Consider the following 24,015-nt stretch of genomic DNA (forward strand, 5'->3'; position numbering starts at 1 on the left):
AGATGCATACATACATACCAAATACATACTCATGTTGCGAGAGGAGAAAAAGAAATGTGCGATAAAAATCGAAACTGATATACAAGCTGAGACGATACGACATTCTAAATCATGGAAACAGCCGTCCAAAATGCGATAAACTCACTCTATTGGCATTGCCTTGTTGTTCCTTCTTATCTGTGACTCATAGGCAGTCAGTGTGGTGACACTCTCTTGGACGATTTCCAGCAGTGTGTAGCAGGGAAGCCGACGTTACGAGGTTTCTAATGGATCTCCAGTAACGCACGCACGCGGCACGTGATGTTTCGCAACAGTGTTCCACAGGGGGTCGTGAGACCGAATACATTTAGTGTCTTCGGGTGCTTGGGCTTGCTCCAACAGTCGCCAGGAATTCGTGGCGTTTAGACTTTCGAGACGCTGTCGTCGGCACTGTCACTGCCGTTGCTTACAAGAAGAAGCAGGCCGATGGGCGTGGGCGTACTGCTGACAGTGCCTGATGGTAAAAAAAAAAGTGTAACATGCCGACCCGACTGTAACTCCACTGACTCGGCTGTTGCAATTTTAAAAAAAAATGCAAGAAATAATTTATTTTTACGTTCGATGACAAGTTTCACCCCACGTAAGAAGCCCAGATTAACAATTAATGCGGTTCCACTCACTTAGAATCTCCGGAGAGAAAGAATAGTTGAAAACATCCTGTCACTGCAAAATGATACGTTTGTTTTTGTGATGATGGTAGCAAGAAGAAGAAAAATGTGGAGAGGCGAAACCAGGGAAGCAGGAGCCAGAAACTTCTTTCAGGAGGAGTTCTACAGGAACTTTACATGAGGGAGAGGGTATCAGTTTCGTTTTCTCTCCTCCAAATACACTACCAAAGGCTCGACTTCGGGACGGTTTAAAACAGCGAAACTCCATGTTTTTCTTTCTTCTTCTTCTTTTTTCTTTCTTCTCTATAACCGAAAAGTGCTTAGATATTAAATGCGCGAACGATGAAGACCAGCGCTGCTTCTGCTGCTACAGAGGCTCCAGCGGCAACGACGTCACCGTGACGTCACTCCCCAACGGGAAGGGTGAGAGGGCGGCGCCGTCAGGGGTGAAAGGGGGAAACGACCGCAGCATCCCTTTTCTCAATGCCATGAATTCCGGCGTACTCTGAATATCGGACGTGTGGTCTTGTCACGTATTCCGTCGAATAGCAGTAAAGCTACGTCACTATTTCGCGTGGGGTTTTCGATATTGCGCTCTGTCGTCCACGAGGAATAAAATGACACTTTGGTTTCGAAATCAACCGGCAAGGATGCGACCGCCGCGCGAAAATGGTTCTACGAGATGCAACACCGAAAGAGCATCTTTTTCGTCAGCCTACTGGTAACACAAGAGGCGTGTCACGTTCGCGCATTGTCATACGACCCAGATTTGAAAGGGAAGACAGAGTTGAGTTCATGAACCGTCTCGGCATCCGTCGAAAGTGACTGGAAATGCTCTGAAGTTCGAACCTCGACGCCTAACCTACGCCACGAAAATAGCCAGACCCTCTGTCGCCGTGGAAGTCACCCCGTGGTTGAGCGCTTTTTTTTTTTTTCGTTGTGTTCTTTTCAACGCGTTTCAGGGACCGGGAGAAGGTGTCGCATTTAGGTGTGAAAACGAAAATAGGAGGGTCACTTGAGCGATTTGTTAAAAGACGACGTTTCTGTTTTGATGCGTTGTAAAGAGAAGGGTACGCTGCATCCGCTATTTTTCCATAGCATATCGACAAGCGTCCGGGAATTGGGTACCTTCTAGCAAAATAGACATAACGTTCTGGTGAAGAAGTTCACGCTCCCAGTTTCTTGCAGATACCCTTCCCGATCTCTTTACCCTTAAACCGGTAGTGAAATTCCCCTCCACAAATTCTTTTTTTTTAGTTTTTGTTTCGTTTCTCAACAGAAAACACACGTTCACACGCAAGAACGATGACCGTAGCTGACCCTTAGCGCACCCTCAAGAGACCCTTCCCCCTCCATCAAAGAGCCCATAAGAGAATGAGTGGTGCTGACGTCACACCGTGACATGGAAAGTATGCGACAAGTGGCGCCGCGCTGTGTCCGCAGCGGACACATCTTCAGTGGTAAACGAGAGCTACGGTGATGCTATACGTCACACTGATCCGATAGCGTCACGCGCAGGGGACCGTTTCGAACCTCGATCCTTTAGGCCACACCGCTCATGGCTCGTGTTTGAGGGAGTCCTCGTAAGTTAAATTGAGCAGTGAGAAGACCCCGTTCAGAGGAAATATTTAGCGTGGTAGCTCTTAATAGGCTACCAGGCGAATGGTGCGCGGTTTCGAGCAATGCCGCCTTCATGGCTCCGGGACACCACGTTCACTAATGTGCTCTCTATCGTTACCAGTATGACTGTCTTTACCTGGCTGTTTTACCTGGGGGTCGGAAATGGCCGATGAGTGTTTCTTCCAATCAGCTCCTCGTCTACCCAACGTTACCCCCCCTCCAAGCAACTCGATCGCTAATAAACACGTGGCTCTCGGATACAAACGCCCTTTCCTTCTTTTCGCGCACGAGGAGTGCGTGGTTTCAGTTTCGGATTCCGAATGGGCACCAAAATTTGTCGATTTATATTCCAAATTACGTGCTCCTTTCAGGATATTTAGAAAATTGAGGCCAAATCTTTTTTCTTTCTTCTTCTTCTTGCACGTACGCATGTTGTATTATCTTTCACGGTCACCTAGATTTAAAGGAGCTCTAAGGTGTCATTTAACATCGCTAGAAATCCTGCCTCGCCTGTCAAGCTCTCCAGGAGTCACCACGCAAAATATTTTCGCTCTACAATGCGTTATAGCTGTGCAATCGAATTTACAAAACAAAAAGAAGAAGAAGAAGATGATGATGAAAAACAGTCCGAGAAGCCGCCACGGACGGCCGATACGATGATATCGTGACATGGAGAGAGCTCCGTGCCTTCTCTCTTTCTTGTTTCTTCGCAGCTCACGCAGCACGTATTTTCTAGCTTTGCTACACAGGGCCTCCCTTGTATTACCTAACCGAGAAATAAAATTAACAACAACGTGCCGCTTTTACATGCTCGAGCTGCGCCGCTGTATACGTCACTGGTCACGTGAGGGGAGTAGCATACGTCACGACCTCCTCTCGTTCTTCGATCCGCTCTTTTCGCGAGGGGGAGGAGAATTTTTCGAAGGTGCGCGGAACAGAGCCCTCGCGCTCGCTCTGTAGGTCACGTACGCTCGTCGTTCTTACGCAGGAACTCATTTTATTCGTTAGAGAACACTCCGCACCGAAAAATTAAAAAAAACAGGGGGGGGGGGGGGTCACCTCAGTGCTCCTTTACGTTCTCAAGCAGCGTTCATTGAGCACAGGCGCCTCAAACGCGCATATAAATGGAATATGCGCGTGGTGATTACTTAGATTCACGAAAAAGAACGAAGCTGTAATAAACAAAAGTATGTAAGAGGAGGAAGAGGAAGACAGACCGGAACGACCGAAGTGGTCACTGTTCTTCGGGGACTGCGTCAAAGGCGCCATGAGGTCGGCTGCGATGTTACTAATATTTTTTCTCATCAGCATAGTGACCAGCGGAGCTTATGAGTGTGAGTATATGTTACTGAGCATGAGTTGACACGATTGCGTGAACATGAAAGGCTTGTGACGAGACAGCGCGGGGGCTCAAACCGAAGCACTAGAACATTGAATAGAGGCAGTGCATAGCGCATCACATTGCTAATAAATGTGACAGTATAGTTTGTGTATATGTTTGTCCAGCTTCCATAAGTTTCAGTTGTCTCTTAAGTGTTACCTTTAAGTATACAAGTATATTCTTTAATTATTTAAGTATTACTTTAAGTATCAAAGTATCACCTTAAAGTATTATCCAGACGAATGTCTGCACAGTTCTCCATGAAGTCAGCCCAGGACGCATACTAATCCTCCTATACCTCATTCCTTCCTGTTGTCCCTTTCTCCATCTGTCCGCGTCTATACGACGCTTATAGCGACAGTTGATTCGCCGCGCTAACGCAGAATTAAAAAAAAATCTGATCGTGCAACAATGGGAGAAACAATAACAAAAAAGAAAACGATTTGCGATATCACGCAGATGTGTGTGCAGCTCACCTTACCTTACCTTGTCTTTCAGATAAAGTGCATCCGTGCAAACGCATGCTCAACTATCCAGAGTGCAAGAAACCCCGAGTGAAGTACGTGTACAAGGAAAAATTATCTTCCTGCAAACCAGTCATCTACAGCGGATGCGAACCTAGCGAGAAGTTCAAGTACTTCTCGTCGCTGTCGGGCTGCGAGAAAGAATGCGTCGGCAAAGAAGACATCACAGTGATCGTTTAGGCTGGTGTCCGCGTACCTCATTTTCTGTGTGATCGCGGAACACAACAACGTTACTTTCTTCCCGGACTCTGCAAGACTGTCCCGGTAAGGCCCCGCCAAAAATAAAGTTGGCTGACGGTCACGTGTGTCTTGTATCTTATAGCGTAGCTTAGAAATAAGGAACATAGTCGGTGCTAAATAGTAAGTTCCGTATACACCGAATCCATGACAGCCACACTGTCACTCGTTTTCACAATTGTTGTTCGCGGTTTTGCGCTGTTTCTAGAGAAATATACGCCCATGGAGATATGCATACTTCTACGCAGTTCTGCAGTGCGAATAGGGCTGACGACAGAAGTAGGCAGATACAAGCAGACATGTACAAGATACTCAAAAGTGTATTTAAGATAAGATAAGAAATACTAACGTTAGAATGTAATTAAGATAGAGTATAAATACATGAAAATTAAAGTAATTAAGATAGAGTACAAAATACTTCAAAAGGTATTTGAAATACAATTAAGATACTATTCATCCTTGAACACAAAAAGTCCCCGGTCACTGGTCAATGCGGCAAGCCGCCGCCATGGCACATGGGTCACCTAAACCCCGCGCACTGCGCTAGCCGCCGCTGTATGATAGGAGTTATCTAAACACAAGTCCCAAAAAGATGACAAAGAGATACCACATAACTTCACTAAGTATATGTGACCCAGAACAAAGCAAACTTTTAGCATGTCCCTGCTCGGCCAGGTCAGAATCCGGCGTCACCGCGTCAGGGCACACATAATAGAACCCTCACTGGCCAAGGATTAGCACAAACGGGGCATGATCTCTAAATGGAGCTTCCAAGAAGGGCCAATGTCCGGGCCTAGAGTCACTATCCGGGTCAAGTCCGAGGGACTCAGGAAATTTCCACTGAACAAGAAAGATAATGGAAAGACGAGACACAGAAAGTTTGAGAGGGAGATCCAAAATATGTAATTAGAGTATTGAGTAGAAAATACCATAAAATGTATTTTAAATAGAGTACAAATACACAAAATAAAAAGTATTGAGTAGAGTACCAAAATACCGCAAATTGTATTTAAAATACAGTATTTTAAATACAATACTCCAAATACGTACAAGTCTGGATACAAGCATGTCTCCACATGAATGAAAGCGACGTTGCGTGAAACACATGACTGTTTGTAATTCTGTAATCATTGCGCGTTTAAAAACAAGTGGCTAGTGTACATATTTGAGACAGACACTACTTCAGTATGAACAGCGACTTCAGCAAGCCCCTGTTGACTATGGCATAGTTGCTGGACAAAGTGTTTAAAAAGGGGGGAGATACAAACAGGGGAAAACAAATCAATTTCCCACGTGGAGCGCTATGACAGCGACGAAATTACTACCTTCATTTTTTCCCTTTCTTATCCTTTAGTTACTCCCAGGCAGAAAGAAAAAGGCGTAAGACCAGAAGATATTCCAAGGTCAAGAGTAAAAAAAAAGCTTCGAGTGAGTCATAATGGGAAAATTACAAAAAGGCCGTTTGACGCCAAGGCTGAGACGGCTGGCCTTTGCCCAAGTCGACCACTAACCTAAATGTGGGTAGCGCTTTCTTTACTTTTGGCAGACGTCTAAATATTGTGAAAATTCTTTGTTTCGGTGGCTGTCCTCGAACGGCTCTGGATCGCGAAAGTACTTTAGCAACTAGACGTCGTATAGAAGACTGAAAGTGCATGTCCACGACTTCCCAGTATCACTCACACGATGCAACAAGTCCACAAGGAAGTCAGCGGTAATTATTCGGATTTTTTTTTTTTTTGCTTGGTGAGACAACTATGCAGGATGTTTTTCTTTTCTTTTTTTGGCTGAGCCAAATTTTCAAAATGAATTGCACTAGGACACATTCAACTTAGGGCGCGGATAAATACGCTCTAAAAAACCGAAATATGCAGTAAAAATCCTCAGTATATGCAACGTTTTTCATTGTACTTGGCACAGAAGTATTGTACCGAATGCCTATTCTAAAAAAGCGAGTGTATTTTATTAGGGCTGACATAAATCACGGAGCTGAAGGCTTTGCGTTCGTGATTGATAAAGTAGCGTAAACGCAGTCTATTTGGTGGACGAAACGCATGACGAAACAAGACTGAGCATGGGCTACATGAACAACACGAACATAGTAAGCGGGCAGTGAATGCGCGCTAAGCTGTGTAAGGTGAGTTCTCATGCCAAAGGAGATGTGATATACCCCTGAAGTTGTCTCCCCGAAAAGACGACCCTAGTGTAGTAGTCCTTATCGCTGTTTTGCATCGAAATCATATTTCGCACATATACTAATTGGACCAGCAGTACGATGTCAACTGCCCGAGGTTTTCCCTGGCTTTTCCGAATACTTTCCAGACGAATGTCTGCACAGTTCCCCCTGAAGTCTGCCCAGGATGCGGACTAACCTCCCTGTCCCCCGCTCGCTTCCTGTTGTCCTCTCTCCATCTGTCCACATCTGTACGTCGCTCATAGCCACAGTTGCTTCGCGGCGCAAACACGGAAATAAAAATAAAAAAAGTGCGGCGTCATGTTCGGACACGCATCGGTGTGCAACGCTGAGAATCATGTAGTATATGCGTGTATTGCAGTGTGCCTTATTTTCGAGCGAGTTGATAGATGGAAGACCTCAGGAAAGAATGAGCCGACAGAAAGTGTGTATCGACAAGGTTCCTGCGGTTGCCCAACCAAAATAATCAAGACGCAGAACCAACTCAGCAAAAGAAAAGGGAGCTAGGGAACGCGTACGCCCCCACGCTGCCAAGTTCTCACGAAAAACTGATGGGGTGCCTGGCCAGGAATAACTCGTCCTTCTGGAGAAGACTAGGTCACCATAGCCCCCGTGGCTGCCCCTGTAGTTGCTATCTGCAGGCATTTTGCGGTTTGGTCGCACTGCGCAACAGTGCGGAGCTTGCCAGGATGTCGGGTCTTTGGTTCAGCAAAAGAATTACCGAGTAACTGATCTTGATAGCTGTCTGGCTTGTATCCGCTGATTTCCTACTAACAGAGAATGTGATGGGTCGGGAAATTAATATCGCTGGGGCTCGTTGAATGCTGGATTTTGTTCAGGTGTCGGAGGTGGTCACGTGTTGCAATGGGGGGTCACTGAAGCTTCTTTGTTTGGGATTTGTCGTACGCTCTCTACGATGCATGCTATCTGCACCTCCTTTAAAGTCCTATACACGGTACTCTCCTGGAGACAGTGTGGTAGCTTCGAGGGTGCTATAACCTACTTCATCTTGCCGTTACCGAACGAGACCAGACAGGTGTATGTCCTTGTACATGTATTCAGCTTGAATACCGACAAAGAGTACTTAGAGGAGCACGTAAGGGCTCGGAAACAATATGGGAGGAGGAGAAACCACCATTGCAAGCACTGGGATACGCGCATACTGGGATACTGGGATACATACGCGCATAAAAAGTACGAGTGCAGTGCGCATCCCTGGTGCGCAAGAGCGCTTTGAATATTGCGGCTCAGAAAAGCCCCTTTCCTCAGCTGGCAGTCTGCAACGTCACGTTCCCCCAATAACGTGTATTCACACTAGCGACGTCCTCACAGAAGAATCTAGTGGAGGAAAAAGCAAAAAACTGCTAACGGATCCGGAACTATCGGGAGTGGCGTACTGTACACTTAGCAGACGACACTTCGCAGACGACACCTTCAACGTCTTTTCCTGTCGTCTGCTACGGAGTATGTCTTACGGCTGTACCGCAGGATATTCCCCCACTGCGCGAGAAGACACGACGTTGAGGCGGTCGCACTCACGTGCCAGCAGGAAGTTACGACATTTTTCGCGTCTTCCGCTGGGATATTCTGGGGAATGTCGCAGGTGTGAATACACGAATACTGAGGCATGCGCGTCTTCTTTCTGTACGAGCAGATCATTGAGGTACGGACACCCATGTTGTATGCAGAAATCGAAGGAAAAAGGGTTCGTTTTATGGAAAACGGTGGTTTTGTGTTTTAAGCTCTTACAATTTTTTATTCCGTGTAAGCGCCGCAGCGCAACGGTAGCTATAAGAGGCGTACAGACGTGGACAGATAGAGAGAAGGAGCGAGGGACAGGGGGGTTAGTAGGGGGGGTCTGGCCTTCCATCTGGGACAACTGTGGACAACATTTGAACGAGATTCGAACTACCCGAGTCACTACCCAGTCGTAGCGTGGAAAGCGATCATCCTAATCACTACGCCACGCGAGCTGGTCAAAGTTTTCGACGAAAAAAAAATCATAACAGATTACTAAGTGCTAATCAAAACATCGTGCATGAACATCGCCTTTCATTACAGAGAACATACCCAGTACAAAACCCTTTCCTGGAGCATCCTACAAGGGCTGCTCAACATATGATGACAGTGTTGGCACTTTTTTGTTGTCTGAGAACGCAAAGGTGCCTAGCATGCAAGTGCTAGCCACTACGGGCAGAAATCCTAAACGAAGAGGCTGGAGAGAAGCGGCCACGTTTCTTCGAATGACGTTCTTAAACCGCAACAGGCTGAGTGGGATCCTGAATTCCTACGGTACATCTATACGCTCAGGTGCCATACAGCAGGTGCAATAGTTCTCCGATATAGGCCCTCGTGAGTTCTCGCGGTGGTCGAAAACACATTTCCTCAGCTCTCTAAGTAACCGCGTGAAGCAAACGTACACCGCTAAACAATTCAGCTCGCTTCCAGACGCTGCGGAAACCAGTTAGAGAACTAGCGGCAGTGCAGAACACGGAAGCGGTCACCGCAGAAGGGGATGGTGGCTTCTCTGTAAACTTTTATAAGCGCTTCATTAATGCTCTTGTCGGTCTTCTAAGGTAACGTCCTACGATATGACCAGAGTCGTGAACGAAGGCTTGGATACTGGTCTTTCCAAAAGAAGAGCGAAGCTGACGTCACGCCACATTACTATGTGGCGTTGCCACAAGCGGTCAAATACGTATGGAGTCACTTAATTTCGTAGATATTGAAACATTACGCGGACCACAAAGTACCTATAGCACACTGGTAGCAAGCAGAGGCAGCGGAAGGGAGGTTGCAGGGGTTACTTTAGACTTCCTGAATTTGTGAAGGGGGCGCAAAATTCCCGTGGAGGTGAGGCGCCAAAGTGTTTTCTCAGTGTTGCCGCATGCGAATAAAATGCCCTAAACCCTTTTTCTTTGCCTTTTTGGGACCCGGGCATCAATTGGTGGTGGCGGTGGGGGTGGAAGGGGTTGCCGTTTTGGCATCTGGGGTCCCCCTGAATTCAGGACGTTGTGCCGCCCCTGGCAGCAAGTGATCAAAAAGGGCGCAGTGCTCTCTTACGTCTTTTACAACGCGATATTCCAACTTTTGAGCTGTCGCACGTGTCGTCCAGCACAACATCTTGGCCCGATATTGGACCAAGCTTGGCAATGTCGGCCCAATATTGAACTAACATTGGACCAATATTGGGACAGGATGTTGAGCTGCTTGGGTTCTTGAGAGTGTTGTCTAGGTTCAGCCTTACATTTCTTCATGGATATTCCAACACCTCTCTCGATTTAGGAAAATATCCACTCGCTTTATTCCGCGTCATCGCCGCGACGCAACCGCGGTCGTGCGCGATACGTAGTCGTGGGCAGATGGAGAGAGGACAGCAGGAAGGAGTGGGGTGAGCATGCGCACTTAGGCCGGCAGAACTGTGCCTATTCATCTGGAAAGGCTCTCGCAAAACCTAGAGGGAACTTTTAGAGCCGGTGGAAGGATTCGAACCAGATACCTCCCAGTCGTCAGCATTTGCCATGGAGCTACCATTAGTGACAGTATGCCGTATCCACACGGTCATGCAACATAAAATCGCGCATTCAGATGTCGGCCCAATTCCACCTGAGGTCGGTCTCTGACTTTGAGATCTTGTTCGTGTCGTGTCTGCGATTCTTCGTGCCTGTGTTCTTCTCCGATCTCAGTGTTTCAGTAATGGACTAGGATTCTGCTCCCCTCCCCTATTGACAGAGAAAAGAAAATGTGATAGACCATCAAGCCTGTTGGGTTGGTCTGTTAAGGGACCTCGATATACTGACGAACCCGTCAGCCCACCAGGCTTGACAGACTGACGGACCCACCAGGTCACTAATCTTGATGGGCTTGTAGACAAACTGACCTCCGGGCATCATAGAACGGTTGACCAATCAGCATGACTGGGCTTGTCTGGCACCGGATCTCGTATCGCCTTGATGGGCGTTAATTTTTCACCTCGATCACAGAGGAATAAATGACGTGTCGATGATGTCGATGACGTGAGAAGCTTCACGAGGAGCACAGACTGTGACCGCAGCAAAGCATCGATAAAGTTGCTCGTTTCGTTAGCCTGAACACTCGTTCAACTGTCTCGTGTCGTTAAGTTGAACGTGCGAAGCGATTAAGCCCCCAGGTATGTCCGCAGCTCACAGCCATATGCAAACGTGGGACGAAAAATAGAAGAACCCCACGATGGTGCTCGTGCACCAACTGGCCTGCATTTAAGCCATTAAACAAAAAAGAAAAAGAAAAGGTGGGCAAGTGTTTATTTAACGTCGTCTATCTTAACGAAAACATGAAAAGGAACAGACATACTTCCGTCTTGCTTTGCAAACAATGAGGACACGGTTAATGCTTCCTCCTCTCCTTCAATGTGACTCAGACCCTTCCACCTGCGCAGAACACACTAACACACAGACGTGAGTAAGAAGGGCCGGTCGCTTTGAATAGACACTCTGACTGGGTTGTACCAAAAGCCGTTACCTATGTCGTGCGCGTTTATTTCAGTGCCGCTCGCTCAGAGCCCTTAAATTTAGCCCGGCCCAAAAGACACGCTAGTTACGCGGATTGCGTTTATCTGAGCCGCATTTAATTGAAACGCGAGCAAGTCGACCGGTGAATCAAGAAGCTATTCGGAGAACGGAGATACAGTCGGGTTACGTAAGAGACAGCAAAAAATACGGAGCCGGTTTTTTTTTTTTTTTCTATTGTACGTCTCGCTACGACGAAGCCAGAAAGGAAAGCGCAATAAAATGAAAGGAAAGCGCAAGCGTATCTGGCACGAAATAGTCGGTGGTTTCTGGAGCTAGGTTCCAGAAGCACTGACTAATTGATATACGGGACGGTAAAATGTGTGTCAAGTCTCGACGGGTGGGGAGGTGCCGAAATAGCTCGCCATTGCTGGCCACACTTGAGTGGGTATCGTCACGGCGATAGCAAAAAGAAAAAGTAAAGAAAAGGCGCTGGTGAAGACAAGGAGAGTGGCCAACGGGAGCTCAGATATCGTTCGTCACGCAAGACAGAAGAAACAAAAAAGCTTTATTGTTTTACGAGAAAAGAAAGTTGTGAAATATGTCGCCTATTAATATCTGCCAGCAGGCGGTGGAATTACTGCCAGGAAACCCGAGCCGGTGTCGGACTTCCATCCTCGCACTTGACACTTTTCAACCTGACTTTAGAGTGTCTTTAGAGCCACGCCGCTACTTTAGCTTATTAGAGGCTTGGGACTGGTACAAAGGCGTTCTCATGGATATCTTCACTTCTTGTACTTTGCAGGGAATGTCCTTCTGGGCACCCGAAGTTTCCGATTTTTCCTCGGCGAACACCGTGTTTTCTAACTTAAACGTTTGGCGACTGACACAAAGCCAACAACGCCTAGAAGCAAAGCCTGCTCGCTGGCTGACAGATACTTTATATGTCCACGTGCGAACGAGTGAGAGGAGACATTAAGGAGACCATCTGTATCCAGGTGGCGTTGACGAAGTTAGGAATATGTGACAAGACTCTTGTATGGCTAAGCTTTCTTTTTTACCTAGCCATTGAAAATATCCTCCTTCTAAAAGAACGAAAAACCGAGAGACGCGGGACACGTAGAAAAACACGAAGAAGTTCTCTCTCCCCCTTTTCATGGCTGTGTTCTCCTTCCTCGACACGCTCAAATGTCAGAATACGATAGACTGGAAACCGAAACTAAACGTCTTTAGACCAAAGTACTTCTAGTGTTCAGTTTGAGGGTTAACGCAAAGCCTATAAGAGCCCTGCCGACGAGGTTAGTCACACAACACCAGAAGGATATCCAAAGTTCATACAGTGAACCCTCGTTAATATGACCCCCGATAATCTGACATACGCGCTTTACGACCCACTTCTGGGGAACAATGCAGTGAAAGCTCTGCAAATCTTCCCCGTTAATATGACCATTCCGCATTATGACCAAAATTTTCGGGAACGACCATGGTCATAATAACGAGGGTACTACTTAATTGAAGACTGCATGCGAGACGTGGCGGAAAACACCAAACAGGAAAGAAAGAAAGGCATATGCCGTTTCGGTATTATTGATTTATGTACACTTATTTATTTATTGATACGCATTACCTCAGTCCGTGACGTGTAAAAATTCTGAGATTGGCAATACAATCAAGCTCCGATCAAGTTGCTACTTTGCGCTATCTAAATCATGCTAGCCGTTTCGAGAAGCTCTTACAGTATGGGAGAACGGATATACACTGCTACTATAGATGCGCGATTAGCTTTATGAAAACGTGTCTCACATCTCACACATTTCATACGCGGAATTCTCACAAGAAGCTATACTCGCTATAAACACTGGAAAGCGTTCGGTGTCTTGCACGAGCCATTTTGGGGGTCGAAACCCCAGACGACGACAGAGTCATCCGAAACATTCGATGTCTGTTTGCTTGCAGACACGACCTGTCACAAGAAAAAGGGGGGAACGCCCTCTATAGCATGCAAAGTATTTTTGGTCACGGCCCCTGTGCTGCTGCCGTAATCGCCACCGGAGAAACTGGGTCCGGCGCGTGGCTTCACCTCATGTCCTCATAAAACATTAAATGTCGGTTACTTAATTTGCTACTACCGCAATTTCACGCGTATAAGCCGCACCGCAGATAAGCCGCAGGACGCGTTTTTTAGGACGTTTTGAAAATTTTCTGGCAGATAAGCCGCGGGTAATACGAGACGACTGATTTGTGCGACAAAGGAGACCATAAACCCTGTGGTCCATACTCCGGGATCGGCACAGTGTACAACAGAGGAGGTCAGTTCTGGAGTTCTACCAAGATCGGATTGTGCCCTTGTCGGGTGTTTTTCGTGGACTGATGGGTCAGTGGTCTTCCAGAAGACGTGAATCACTGTCACCACTTTCCTTAAAGCTGCTTGGGGTAATGCACTAGGAAGATCAATCTACTCGAATGTGGACCCGTCCCTGTTACGCACTGTTCGTACATCGGCAGGGCAGTGCTGTTCCAGAGACACTGTCGGCCCTTTCGTTAAAATCGGCGTATGGGGAAAATACCAGGAAAAAATAGTCATCAAATAAGCCGCACCGGTGGATAAGCCGCAGGGCGCCCATGAGAAAAAAAATCGCGCATAAGCCGCGGCTAATACGCGTGAAAATACGGTAATTCTGCACCGTCAAATCTTGTACCTTCTACACCCAATACAACATTACAATTACATCAAAAGTGAAGTGACACACATAAAGGTCTCCCTGCCTGTGCTGCGACAAGATGCCCGCGACAAAACTTCCAAGGAAGCTTATGGAATTCACGTACCGTATTCATACGACAAACCTCTATGGAGTCCAAGAGAGAAAAAAAAAAGAGGCACGGACATAGTGTTACATGCTGATATCACCAGCTTCACTTTCTTTGTTACGTATAGCAATGTCAGAGGTAAACTGTTATGTCTAGAAGTTTATAAAATTTCCGCAAACATCATTAATCGAACAAAATTAATTTCAGTGAATACAATATAGATCACAGCGTTAAAAGGTAAATATTTTAGGCGACAGCAATCGAGTGTCGTCAAACAAGATGTTCTTATTTACGAGAAGTGCTGACGTATAACCTATGCGAACGATGACTTCGAAGCACGACCACCAGGAGGATACGTGGAACTGTACAGTATCACTGTAGGAAGAGCACGGGACATGTCGGAGTAACTATCGCTCACATTCTAAAACGAAGAGCGGGGACACAAACCAGCACTGGATTAGCTCAACGATCTGCTTGTCTGGTCTTACTCATTAGAATGAGCTTTAAAATCAACAAGCCCAACATGTTCGAATTCTACTGATCGGCCTTTAACTTGCGTGAATGCCGAAGATTAAGAGAAGCACTTCCAACTTCAGAAATGAAATTATGAATTGAATGAATGAAATGAATATTCGAATTTTTCGAATACAGAAACTAATAATAGTGTATTTCGTCCAAATTCCGAATCGAGTGATGTAATGTGATGTGATGTGATAGAAAAAGAAAAAAAAAATTGAGAAAAATGGAGTATGGAGTTCTATTCTGTGTCTCTTCCTATCCGAATAGTTTCGAAGCTACGCGTCTCCGAAACACTTTCCGTTTGTGTCCTCATGACTGGAAGACGTTGGCAGTATAGTGATAAAAAAATAATCGCAGAGAATATATTTGTTCCCCTCCTCTTTTTTTCCTTCGTACGTAATACGTATACATACGAAGTAATGCGGAAACGTTACGTGCCTGTAAAGCGTGCTTTGCCCCCCAAACACGGAAGTACTGCAGTGAAGCGATATGTAATGCGTTATCTTACAAATGCAGGAACTGACTTGATATAAGCTTCCAAGAAAAAGCTACTGCGTACTGACTTGCACACAGGCTGGACGGGCCTACGGACCACCTGTAATGATAGCTGTAGTAGTGCCAGTTACATTATTCTGTAAGATATTAACAATGTTACAACGCGACATTTTCGACGACGCTACAACAGCAAATGACATTAAATTTGTAAAACAAGCTCACTGACACACCACGAGCCCAATAAACATTATCATCATCTTCATGACGCATTCCTCGAGCATGTAAAGTCTGTGACGCAATTTACTTCGGCGTTCCTCTTGTTGCGCAAAAGCAAATTCGAGAAGCGTGCCGTGTGCAACTCAATATAGCTCGGACTTGCGGGCCGTGTGCAACACCAAAATAGTCCACGCTCGCCTCACCCTGTACATCGCGCCTCAGTTTCTGTCGTCTGCTAAACTCAGCCCTTGATGACGCAGTCGTCTGCCAGATGACTAGCTCTAATCGAGCAATGACATTGTCTTAGCCGACAGCTGGCTGAGGAATTATATTTAACGATTAACGGACGAAATAAATAAAATAAAAACACAGAAGCTGCGACGCCACTGCGCGAAACCAAAGATGCTGGCACCTGATTGGTGCAAGAGTAGAGCGCTCTTGTTATGGCGGAGCCATGACATCACTTTCAGCCAATGGGAACCTGCGGGTCTGCAACGCCAAGACGTATGATGACACGAGGGCGTGAGTAAGAAAGGGAAAAAATAGACAAGAAAGAGAGGGTATTTTTAGGGAACGCGAGGAGGGATAGGTCCCAGCCTTCGCCGGTCTCGCTCAGTCGGTGCTCAGTGTCCGTACCTGACAGTAAAGGAATCCTCCTACCCAAACACAAACGCAATGGCAAACCGTGGACCCGCCTATGGACTTAGCGCCCAAGTGGCCAACAAGGTGAGTGAGAAGCGGTGACTCTTTGCGACACTCCATTGGTTACATGGATGCGAACGAGATGAATATTTCAGCTAGGATTGCGATGATGGAATAGTGTGAAATTGTGAAGACAGTAAGTGTGAGAAGAGAGAAGACTAGACGGGGCATAAAATGGGCTCAAAATTACTTAACTACTACGTTGGATTGCTGGTGTTATGCTTAGGATTCAAATTGTAGACTGACCAGATGCGGTACGAGGTCGTTAGCTGACTTGCGGACAGTTTTCGCGAATATGCGCGTTGTCAGCCAAGCTGATAGAATCTGTAGAATGACGTGGTGTTACACGGCTTGTCATATGAGACACTGATTAGAGCTATATAACTCGCTAGCAGAGTGCCGACAGGTCTTTCGTGAATGAAGCATTGCAAGCTAACGAAGCAACCGATCATGCAACATCCATGACTAGCGTGTTGACAGGAATGACATCCCTTCAATGGTATTATGATGCAGAGGAACTAAGTGAGGCGGAGCAAATACTCAGGAATTGATGTACCACCAGAACCACCAGCTGACGTACCCGACACAATCTGCCTACAGAACGAACGTATGCCCCAGATTAGCCTGGGCTATAACCTTAGCATGTCCCTCGCCTCTTGACGAGGCGTCTTCGACAGTTGCCATTAGAGAACCAATGGTATAGTCCTTAGATCATTGCCTGTTCGGTGCATATTGCCATAGTAACAAGTGTCCAGCTTGTAATATAGACACCCCAAAAAGATAGGTGTTACGGCGAGAAGAGAAAGTGATTTCTTCGCCAGGAGGACCACAGGCTGACCAGGGCAGTCCTGGGAAATGCCCAAAGTGAAGATTTACCGCGATCTAGATTAACTCGCTCTCTTGGCAAACACACTAAACACGAAACGACATGCTGCTGTTCGGTCTCCTGGATGTCTGAAAGCCTGTGCAGTACGCAGATACTAAACGTGTCTCCAGCGGTAAACAAGATGCGTACGACATGACAGATTCGTCAACCACCTGCGCCACACCGACAGACGACGCAGAAAGTGCTTGGCACACTTTCGAGGGAGAAAGGCATCGGGTTACCATGTCCGCCGTAGCGGGCGGTGCGAAGGATCACCCTCGACCGCCCCCGAAAATAGCCGGCCGGTTTAAATATACATTCCGCCCTCCTGGCCGCAATGTGTCTGCATTCCTTTTTGCTGCCTTCCTGACTCACGTCATCGATTTTGAGTCGCTTTTGGGCTCGTGGAACCCAAAAGTTTTCCGCGAGTATTTTTAGATCGCGGATCCTTCTCCGTTTCGGCGTAGATTATTGATGTTCCGGCTGTAACTTTAGCTTTCTTAGTGCTGATAATCATGTTCAGCCTTCTTAAAGTATTACCTTTCGTGTAGATTACGTACCTTCTGGATTATCATCGTATATTAGTCTTTGGGCTCATCCTGTCTGCCAATGGTGCGACGTCAGGGAATAGCTCAAAGCGCTCGTGTCAGACCTGGCGCGAAAGCTCAACGATTTCCTCATTACGTTATTGGTATCAATGTCGTCGTATTCATTGACCCTGATGACAGATAGTTCAGCTTCCATTGGCATTCTCAGCAAGTCCCTGACGCAATGACGACATGATAAGATCACATAATTTACGTAGCAGCGACAGTGCCGATAAAAATTATAGAAGAAATATTGGTACTCGCTCATTCGAAGATATTTTCGACAAATATGCACGCATTACGTTTCAACAAAATGCTCGTGGAACACGTATAATGTGGGATCCTTACGCACAAGCGCTTCATATGGCGAACTGCAGACGACCACTTGCACGACATCATTTCCCTGAGTTTAAGGCAACACAAGACATAGACAGGCTGACTTGCCTCACCCTACTTCGTTCATCATTCTTCAGTTTAACGAAGGAGAACGTGTCAGTGTCCCGCTATAATCACTGTACACAGTGTAGTCTGGTGCACTACACACCATTGCGAAGGGGATTGGCAGACGTCAGTATTTTACGATTATTTAGTTTCGCCCGAGTGCAGCCTCCTCTCTCTTCTTTATCACGTGACACATAACGTGTCGTCTGCCTCAGCGATCGCTGAGGCAGACGACTTCTGCAAACGACTTGAAAGAGGTCTGCTTACAGTCGCTAGAAGCGTCCTTCTGCCTGGTGGGACTACTAATGGCACGTCTCGTCGAGTAGCGAGCAGGTCTTCTTCAGTTCAGATAGCGTTGGCTTTCTTCTGCCGAGCAGTATGTCGTCAGATAGGCAAGGGAACGATCGGTATAACAGCACGACGACATTGCACCGCGATAGGTGACAGCCATTATTTCATCGTAATAGGCAATAGTTCAGGTGGGCTAAGTGCAGGCGTGCTACCGTTGTGGCAGTGAGACAATGACGCGCACCGGAGTGCGATTTTTAAAAACATAAACCATTTTAAAAATAACATATTCGTATTGCAAGTTGTCCCCGGAAGCTAATCTAATCGTGTAATCATGTCTGGATTTCAGATCGCCGGCAAGCGCGATCCCCAGGTCGAGAGCGACCTCCTGGAATGGATGTCCGCCGTGATGGGCGAGCAGCTGCCCAGGGGAGACTTCGGAGAGATCCTTCGCGACGGAACCATCCTCTGCCGGTGCGTACACACACCTGCATCCCTTTCGTCCGTGTCAGTGTACACGAAAGGACGAGTGTTCAACGGCAGTTCTTTCCGTACAGGTTCATGAACAAGCTGAAGCCCGGCTGCATTACCAAGATCAACACGAGCGGTGGCCAGTTCAAGCTCATGGAGAACATCACCCTCTTCCAGGATGCCGCTAAGAAGTGGGGCGTCCCCGAGATCGATGTCTTCCAGACCGTCGACCTGTGGGAGAAGAGGAACCTTCCCCAGGTTGCTCAGTGCCTCCTGGCCGTCGGCCGCGCTGTAAGTCACCTTCCTCACTTCTGCTGATGATGTGTCATCAAAACACACCACCAATGACGCCTTTCCTTATCGCTTGAACAAACACGCCGCTTGTTGTGCTCGAGGAGCCCTTCTAGCGACGCGAAAGTACATACAAGAGGTTCGTAGTTCATGTTCTGAACCAATCAGGTTTATGGTACCACACTTGACTCGCTGTCAAAATCACGGGACAATGTAACAATTAAGCCCCAACGCTCCTTAGGGATAACCCTGTACTATCATTACTGTATGTATCATTCAGTCTAGATCAATACCCGCTGGTCACGTGAATATTGTGTTCACACATGTCCCATTTGAACAGCGTCGAATCACTTGCACTTCCACCGAATGTCTCCCGTCAAGTTTTTTTACCGTCATCATCCACTCATGCACCTCTTCCGTTCCCCCAACATCACTATGCACTTAGGTCTTGTCTTGCTCAATCTTCATTGCTGACACATCGGTCTTACTGACTGATGACACGGTAGATTACGTAAGGGTTCGAAGCATGAATCACTGTAACCTCCATTCTCCTGAAGATCCGTTCCAGTAAAATTAGCGTACAAACTTTGTAGCTGCCGTCACATTGCCCGCACGTTGCAGCTCGATAAGCTATCCAGAACAAACTCATAACTTGGTTAAACACTGACAATCTCAAGACCTCTTCCCTAAACCACACCTCCCACAGCCGACGCAGCAAACTCATGAAACTTTGTGTAACCCTCTTGCATCATCTCCTCATTGCAGTGCTACATGCACCCTGAGTACACCGGCCCCTGCATCGGCCCCAAGCCCTCCGAGGAAGCCAAGCGTGAATGGACCGATGAACAGCTCCGTGCTGGCCAGAGCATCATCAGCCTGCAGTACGGTTCCAACAAGGGCGCCACGCAGAGTGGACAGAACTTCGGCAACACGCGACACATGTAAAGAAGCACCGACCACGACGTATTCGATCCTGTTGTCCTGTCCTTATCTAATCGACGAGCATGCATTTAAAAGCAACCTCGTTTAACACCGCCACCGATGCGATGACCTGAGGCCGTCGACTCGCCCGTATTTTTTTCTTCTTTCACTGTTTTATTGTTTTGTTTTTTTTCCTTCGCCTCGACATTGTTAATCTCTGAAGCCTTGACCTGCTGGAATCCTGTACAGAGTGACACCGTATGCGACAAATGAAGATCCGTCTCTCAATGACATAAATGGTTTTATTTTGTAATAAGTACGCGAGCCAATAAAAATGCGAAGGGGAAGAAAAGGACTCGTGTCCTGTAAGTGCTTGTCTCCCGTGTCCTTTTTTCTTCTGGGAAGCCGGTTACACTTCTACTTTTCTTGTTACTTAATAAGGTACACAGCAGAAAACGAATAATGTGCGAAATGTGTATTTCATCCTGGCCGAAGAAAGAACTGAAGGTAGTGGTGTAGGGCTCGACGTTGCTGACGTATAGCTTCGTGCATCGACTGTTCGAGGTAATACGGCACGTACAAACGAAAGTGTACAAATGCTGGATGTCGTGCGTATTGGAGCACAGTATACCAAGTTGACCACAAGCTAAATTGGGCCAATCTACAGCTGCATCGTGAGTCGTGACATGACTGTTATGTGTGCCACCAGAATGATTGAGTTATTACGAGAGGCCTTGTTTCGAATTCGTTCCTCTACGGTAAGGTCAGTGTAAACTTGTTCTTCTTGTAAGCAAATATAGGCAAATATAGGTCCTCACTCTAGTTCAGAGTTCCCAGGCAATACTGCGACTGCGTTGGTGTCGAACGCTGTTGGGCCAGACATAGCAGAAATATACTGCTTAACATTTAGAACCGAGCGAATGCCGTCATACAAGCACGGCTAACAAAGGATGACGACCGATGTATTTGCAAACACTTGCATGTCTCTCGTCCTGTCTTGACCGAATGCATGATGACAACAGTATACTTTATTTCATTTATGGTAAGACCTTTTCTTGAATCTGCTCAGAAAAAGTATACACAACGAAATACCGAATACAAAGTGAATATTTAAAAAAATATCGCCCTACGGCCTAGCTTAAGGTAGTTTTTCAGTTACTCTAGCCAGTGCCCAACGTGATGCAGACTTCAGGCCGATGTGATGTGCTGCCTGGGTATATCCCCGCCATCTATTAATCGAAAGTAAAACATCCAACCGCACATTGTTGCCAGTGCAAGCAAAAGGATTTAGCAACTGTTACATAGACATCACCCCCGTTTCAACGGGTAATGCGATGCTACGCCTTCCATAGGCGTTCGCACCTCGACAGTTCGTCGGAACTTAACTAACTTGTCTTGTTGCGTCCTGGAAATAAACTATGGAGAATGGGACTGAAAATGAGTAAGGTACACCACTACAAAGGTATTGTTTGAGCTCTCTGGAATAGCTTTGAATCATGGCTTAGTACCGCTGTGTAGCTCTTCCCAGTGTTCACCTTCCACTACGAACTAAATCTCGCGTCTTCAGAACCCTACCAAAGTTATGTTAGTGAAATCTTGTTGTCTCACTTTACATTCCTGCAGAATATTTTGACTCTACGTGACGCGAAAGCTAGAGAAAATTAATTTTTATGTTTGAGAACTGTGACGTCGTGTTAGGCTCTGACGGAGCGCCCGACTCTCGTCTGGCAACGTTGTTCCCCTTCGCGTCTTCCGAGGGCTCACTTTTTGCACTCCGTTAGCGGAGCCCCCCGTGACATATCCTCCGACCGCTCCGACCTTCGAGAAAACACAAGGGATAAGACATATCTCCCATTTTCCCCTTTTTCAATCAGCATCACGTGGCTTCTCCACCACGTGACCCTCTCCGGACGCCGGCGTCGTTGCTAGGAGACGAGTGCCCTCTCCAGAACATGATATCACTGCAAATTTGTGGGCTTATGATTACGTCGCCCGCTCCTCGCGTCATCGAAACTGGTGGAGAGACTCAGGAGATCTTCAAAAATTGACAGAAATGCACAGCATTCGTAAACACGATTGAAATTTTACGTATACAATCCTTGAGGCACCTTCTTTTCGCGGACTAAATAAAATAAACGCTGCTTTCAGAGTCCGGAGCCCAGAAAGCCATCTCAAAGATTTGATGTTTCTGACGGATTATGAAAGGATGTGGAGGAGGAGGAGGATGAAAAACGTCACCGGTGATGTCATTACGGTTACAAAAGTGACCACGCTCCAATCGGAACCGGAGCTTTCCCCTTCTTTTCTATTTTTTTCGTTTCTTTCCCAGTTCTCCCTGTGTAGCGGACGACATTACTCTGAACCAATCGGCAGGCTGCACCGTAATGACGTCAAAGCTATCCGGGTGGCTAGTAGCGGGCATGGCCATCGTTGCGCACGGTCGCAAAATCGAATTCTGCGATATTTATGCTGAATGAAACGCTTCGCATGGTGAATTTTGCAAGGATTTTGAAGCAGGATAATGGCCTGGTTTAAAAAAGGGGTAGTGACTGAAGGGATTTCTGTGCTTCTTTAAAGATTACCGTAAAAACGGGTACTGCTTTTAGTGGAGGCATCGAAAAGCAGAGCCTTTTTTTTTTTTCTTTTTCAATCTCACCGTTCACCTTTTCTTGCCGTGTACACGCCACTTTATGTCCATCGACTGGTCAAGTTATGCGACGATCATGTGGCAGGCACGACTGCGACCCAAACGCGACAGGACAGCTCCATCACATTGAACGCCGAGCCTCATGTCCCGAACTCTCTTCCAAGCAAACTTATAAATCAATGTACAGATGGAGTTATGGGTCTATGAACTACTCACAAAATCTACTTCACGCAATCCGATGCGAAGTACTTGCTGGCTTCCTTACGTGATCGCCTCTCTAAAACCATGTGGACAGGTGACGTCATGAATCACTCGTTCCTCGCGCGCAAATCGGCCCCATCTGCACGTACTGCCTCCCATGGAAGATGCCAAGGCCGTTAAAGTCCGTCATCCATCGCCTGCGACTCAACGTCCCGTTCGCAGCAGCATTCCTTGATAAGATAGGTGTCGTTGCATCGCCGAACTGTTCAACTTGCGGAACTGTGGAGAACACGGAGCACGTACTGGTCACCTGCCGACGCTTCGACTCTAGTCGGCGAATAGTGAAGAACGCCCTCGCGAAACTTGACAACCGACCATTTAGTGTTGAGAAGGTACTGGGGAGCTGGCCAAGGCAGCACCAGCAACCTGCGCTGTGTGCCCTGACGACCTACCTCAAGGACATACGTGCTGATATAATCTTTTATTTCATTCAGTGCTTCCACACGTCAAGTGTCCTGGAACAGCTGGTCGCACCAGTGCGACCTACGTTTCCATTTTTTTCTTTCTATTTCTATTCTATTCTATTCTGGGTCTACGAGTCTCACTGAACGTTCACGGTGTGAAGCCTAACACGAGAGAGACAAAATACAGAAACACCGTGAAGTCCAAGAAGGAGGTAGTCACAATCAAATTCAAACGGTTAAATCTACTCCCAATATTATTCAAACGATTAACACGATGGAAATTGAAAGTCTGAGGATGGAGCACGGAAGAAAGGACAACACAACCCACAAGCTTAAAGTGCCTAAGAACAATGAATAATCCAACCCAGAAGATGTGGGTTCGAGTCCTACAGCTGGCTAACCTAGAGTCACTAAACAAGCTACGACTAGTTAGTTACTCTAGGCTAATCTTTCAGTCACAGGGGTGACACAAACCTGCCATTGCTGTAACTACCCTCAAGCGGGTGCTTTTGGCAAAACTGCCATCTTGTCCTGGTCGCACGTCATAGAAAACGTCATTTTGAGGTCATGTGACTTTGTTTACATGTCGTTTCGCCGCTTACCGACATATTTTCGTCGTCATAACGCAAAGAGATGAACGTATTTCGCTAGCGTAAACCATGCGGTGCTTCTTCCGCGACATGGTAGCCCATTTCTCCTTAGTTTAAGTACGTCGCATCGGCTCGGTAAGTCTTAACGCGCGGTCGTCATCACATCTTTGGAAGTTGTCAACAATACGAGGCTTTATGTGTAAAATTGCGCGTTTTACTGCGAGATTATCGGATAAAAATAATTACCGTGATCGAAAGACATCCAAAACGTCGCGCAGAAACGACAACCGCATTGTTTACAAACGGTTCGGCCGCCGATTACGGGCGCCGCCGTCTAAGGTCACGTGTGCCTTGACGTTTGCTGTGACGTAAGACCTGTCCAGGATGCATTGCGTTCGCCCAGCATGCTTTCGTCAACGGAG

At 46.8% G+C, this 24,015-nt stretch overlaps 1 protein-coding gene and 1 long non-coding RNA gene across 2 annotated transcripts; both read left to right on the top strand.

Annotated features, from left to right (window-relative positions):
- Positions 1-3,338: 3,338 nt before the first annotated feature.
- On the top strand, positions 3,339-4,473 carry LOC135387949 (uncharacterized). The gene is made up of 2 exons (XR_010421271.1): positions 3,339-3,601; positions 4,147-4,473. It is a non-coding gene; the product is annotated as an uncharacterized LOC135387949 (long non-coding RNA).
- An 11,227-nt stretch (positions 4,474-15,700) lies between these two features.
- Positions 15,701-20,060, top strand: LOC135387950 (muscle-specific protein 20-like). The gene is made up of 4 exons (XM_064617190.1): positions 15,701-15,851; positions 18,358-18,482; positions 18,566-18,770; positions 19,536-20,060. Exons 1-4 carry the CDS (start codon positions 15,801-15,803, stop codon positions 19,713-19,715), a joined length of 561 nt encoding a protein of 186 aa, XP_064473260.1. The 5' UTR covers positions 15,701-15,800; the 3' UTR covers positions 19,716-20,060.
- The last annotated feature ends 3,955 nt before the right edge of the window (positions 20,061-24,015 follow it).

This window comes from Ornithodoros turicata, chromosome 3 (genome assembly GCF_037126465.1).
Source record: "Ornithodoros turicata isolate Travis chromosome 3, ASM3712646v1, whole genome shotgun sequence".
NCBI lineage: Eukaryota > Metazoa > Arthropoda > Arachnida > Ixodida > Argasidae > Ornithodoros > Ornithodoros turicata.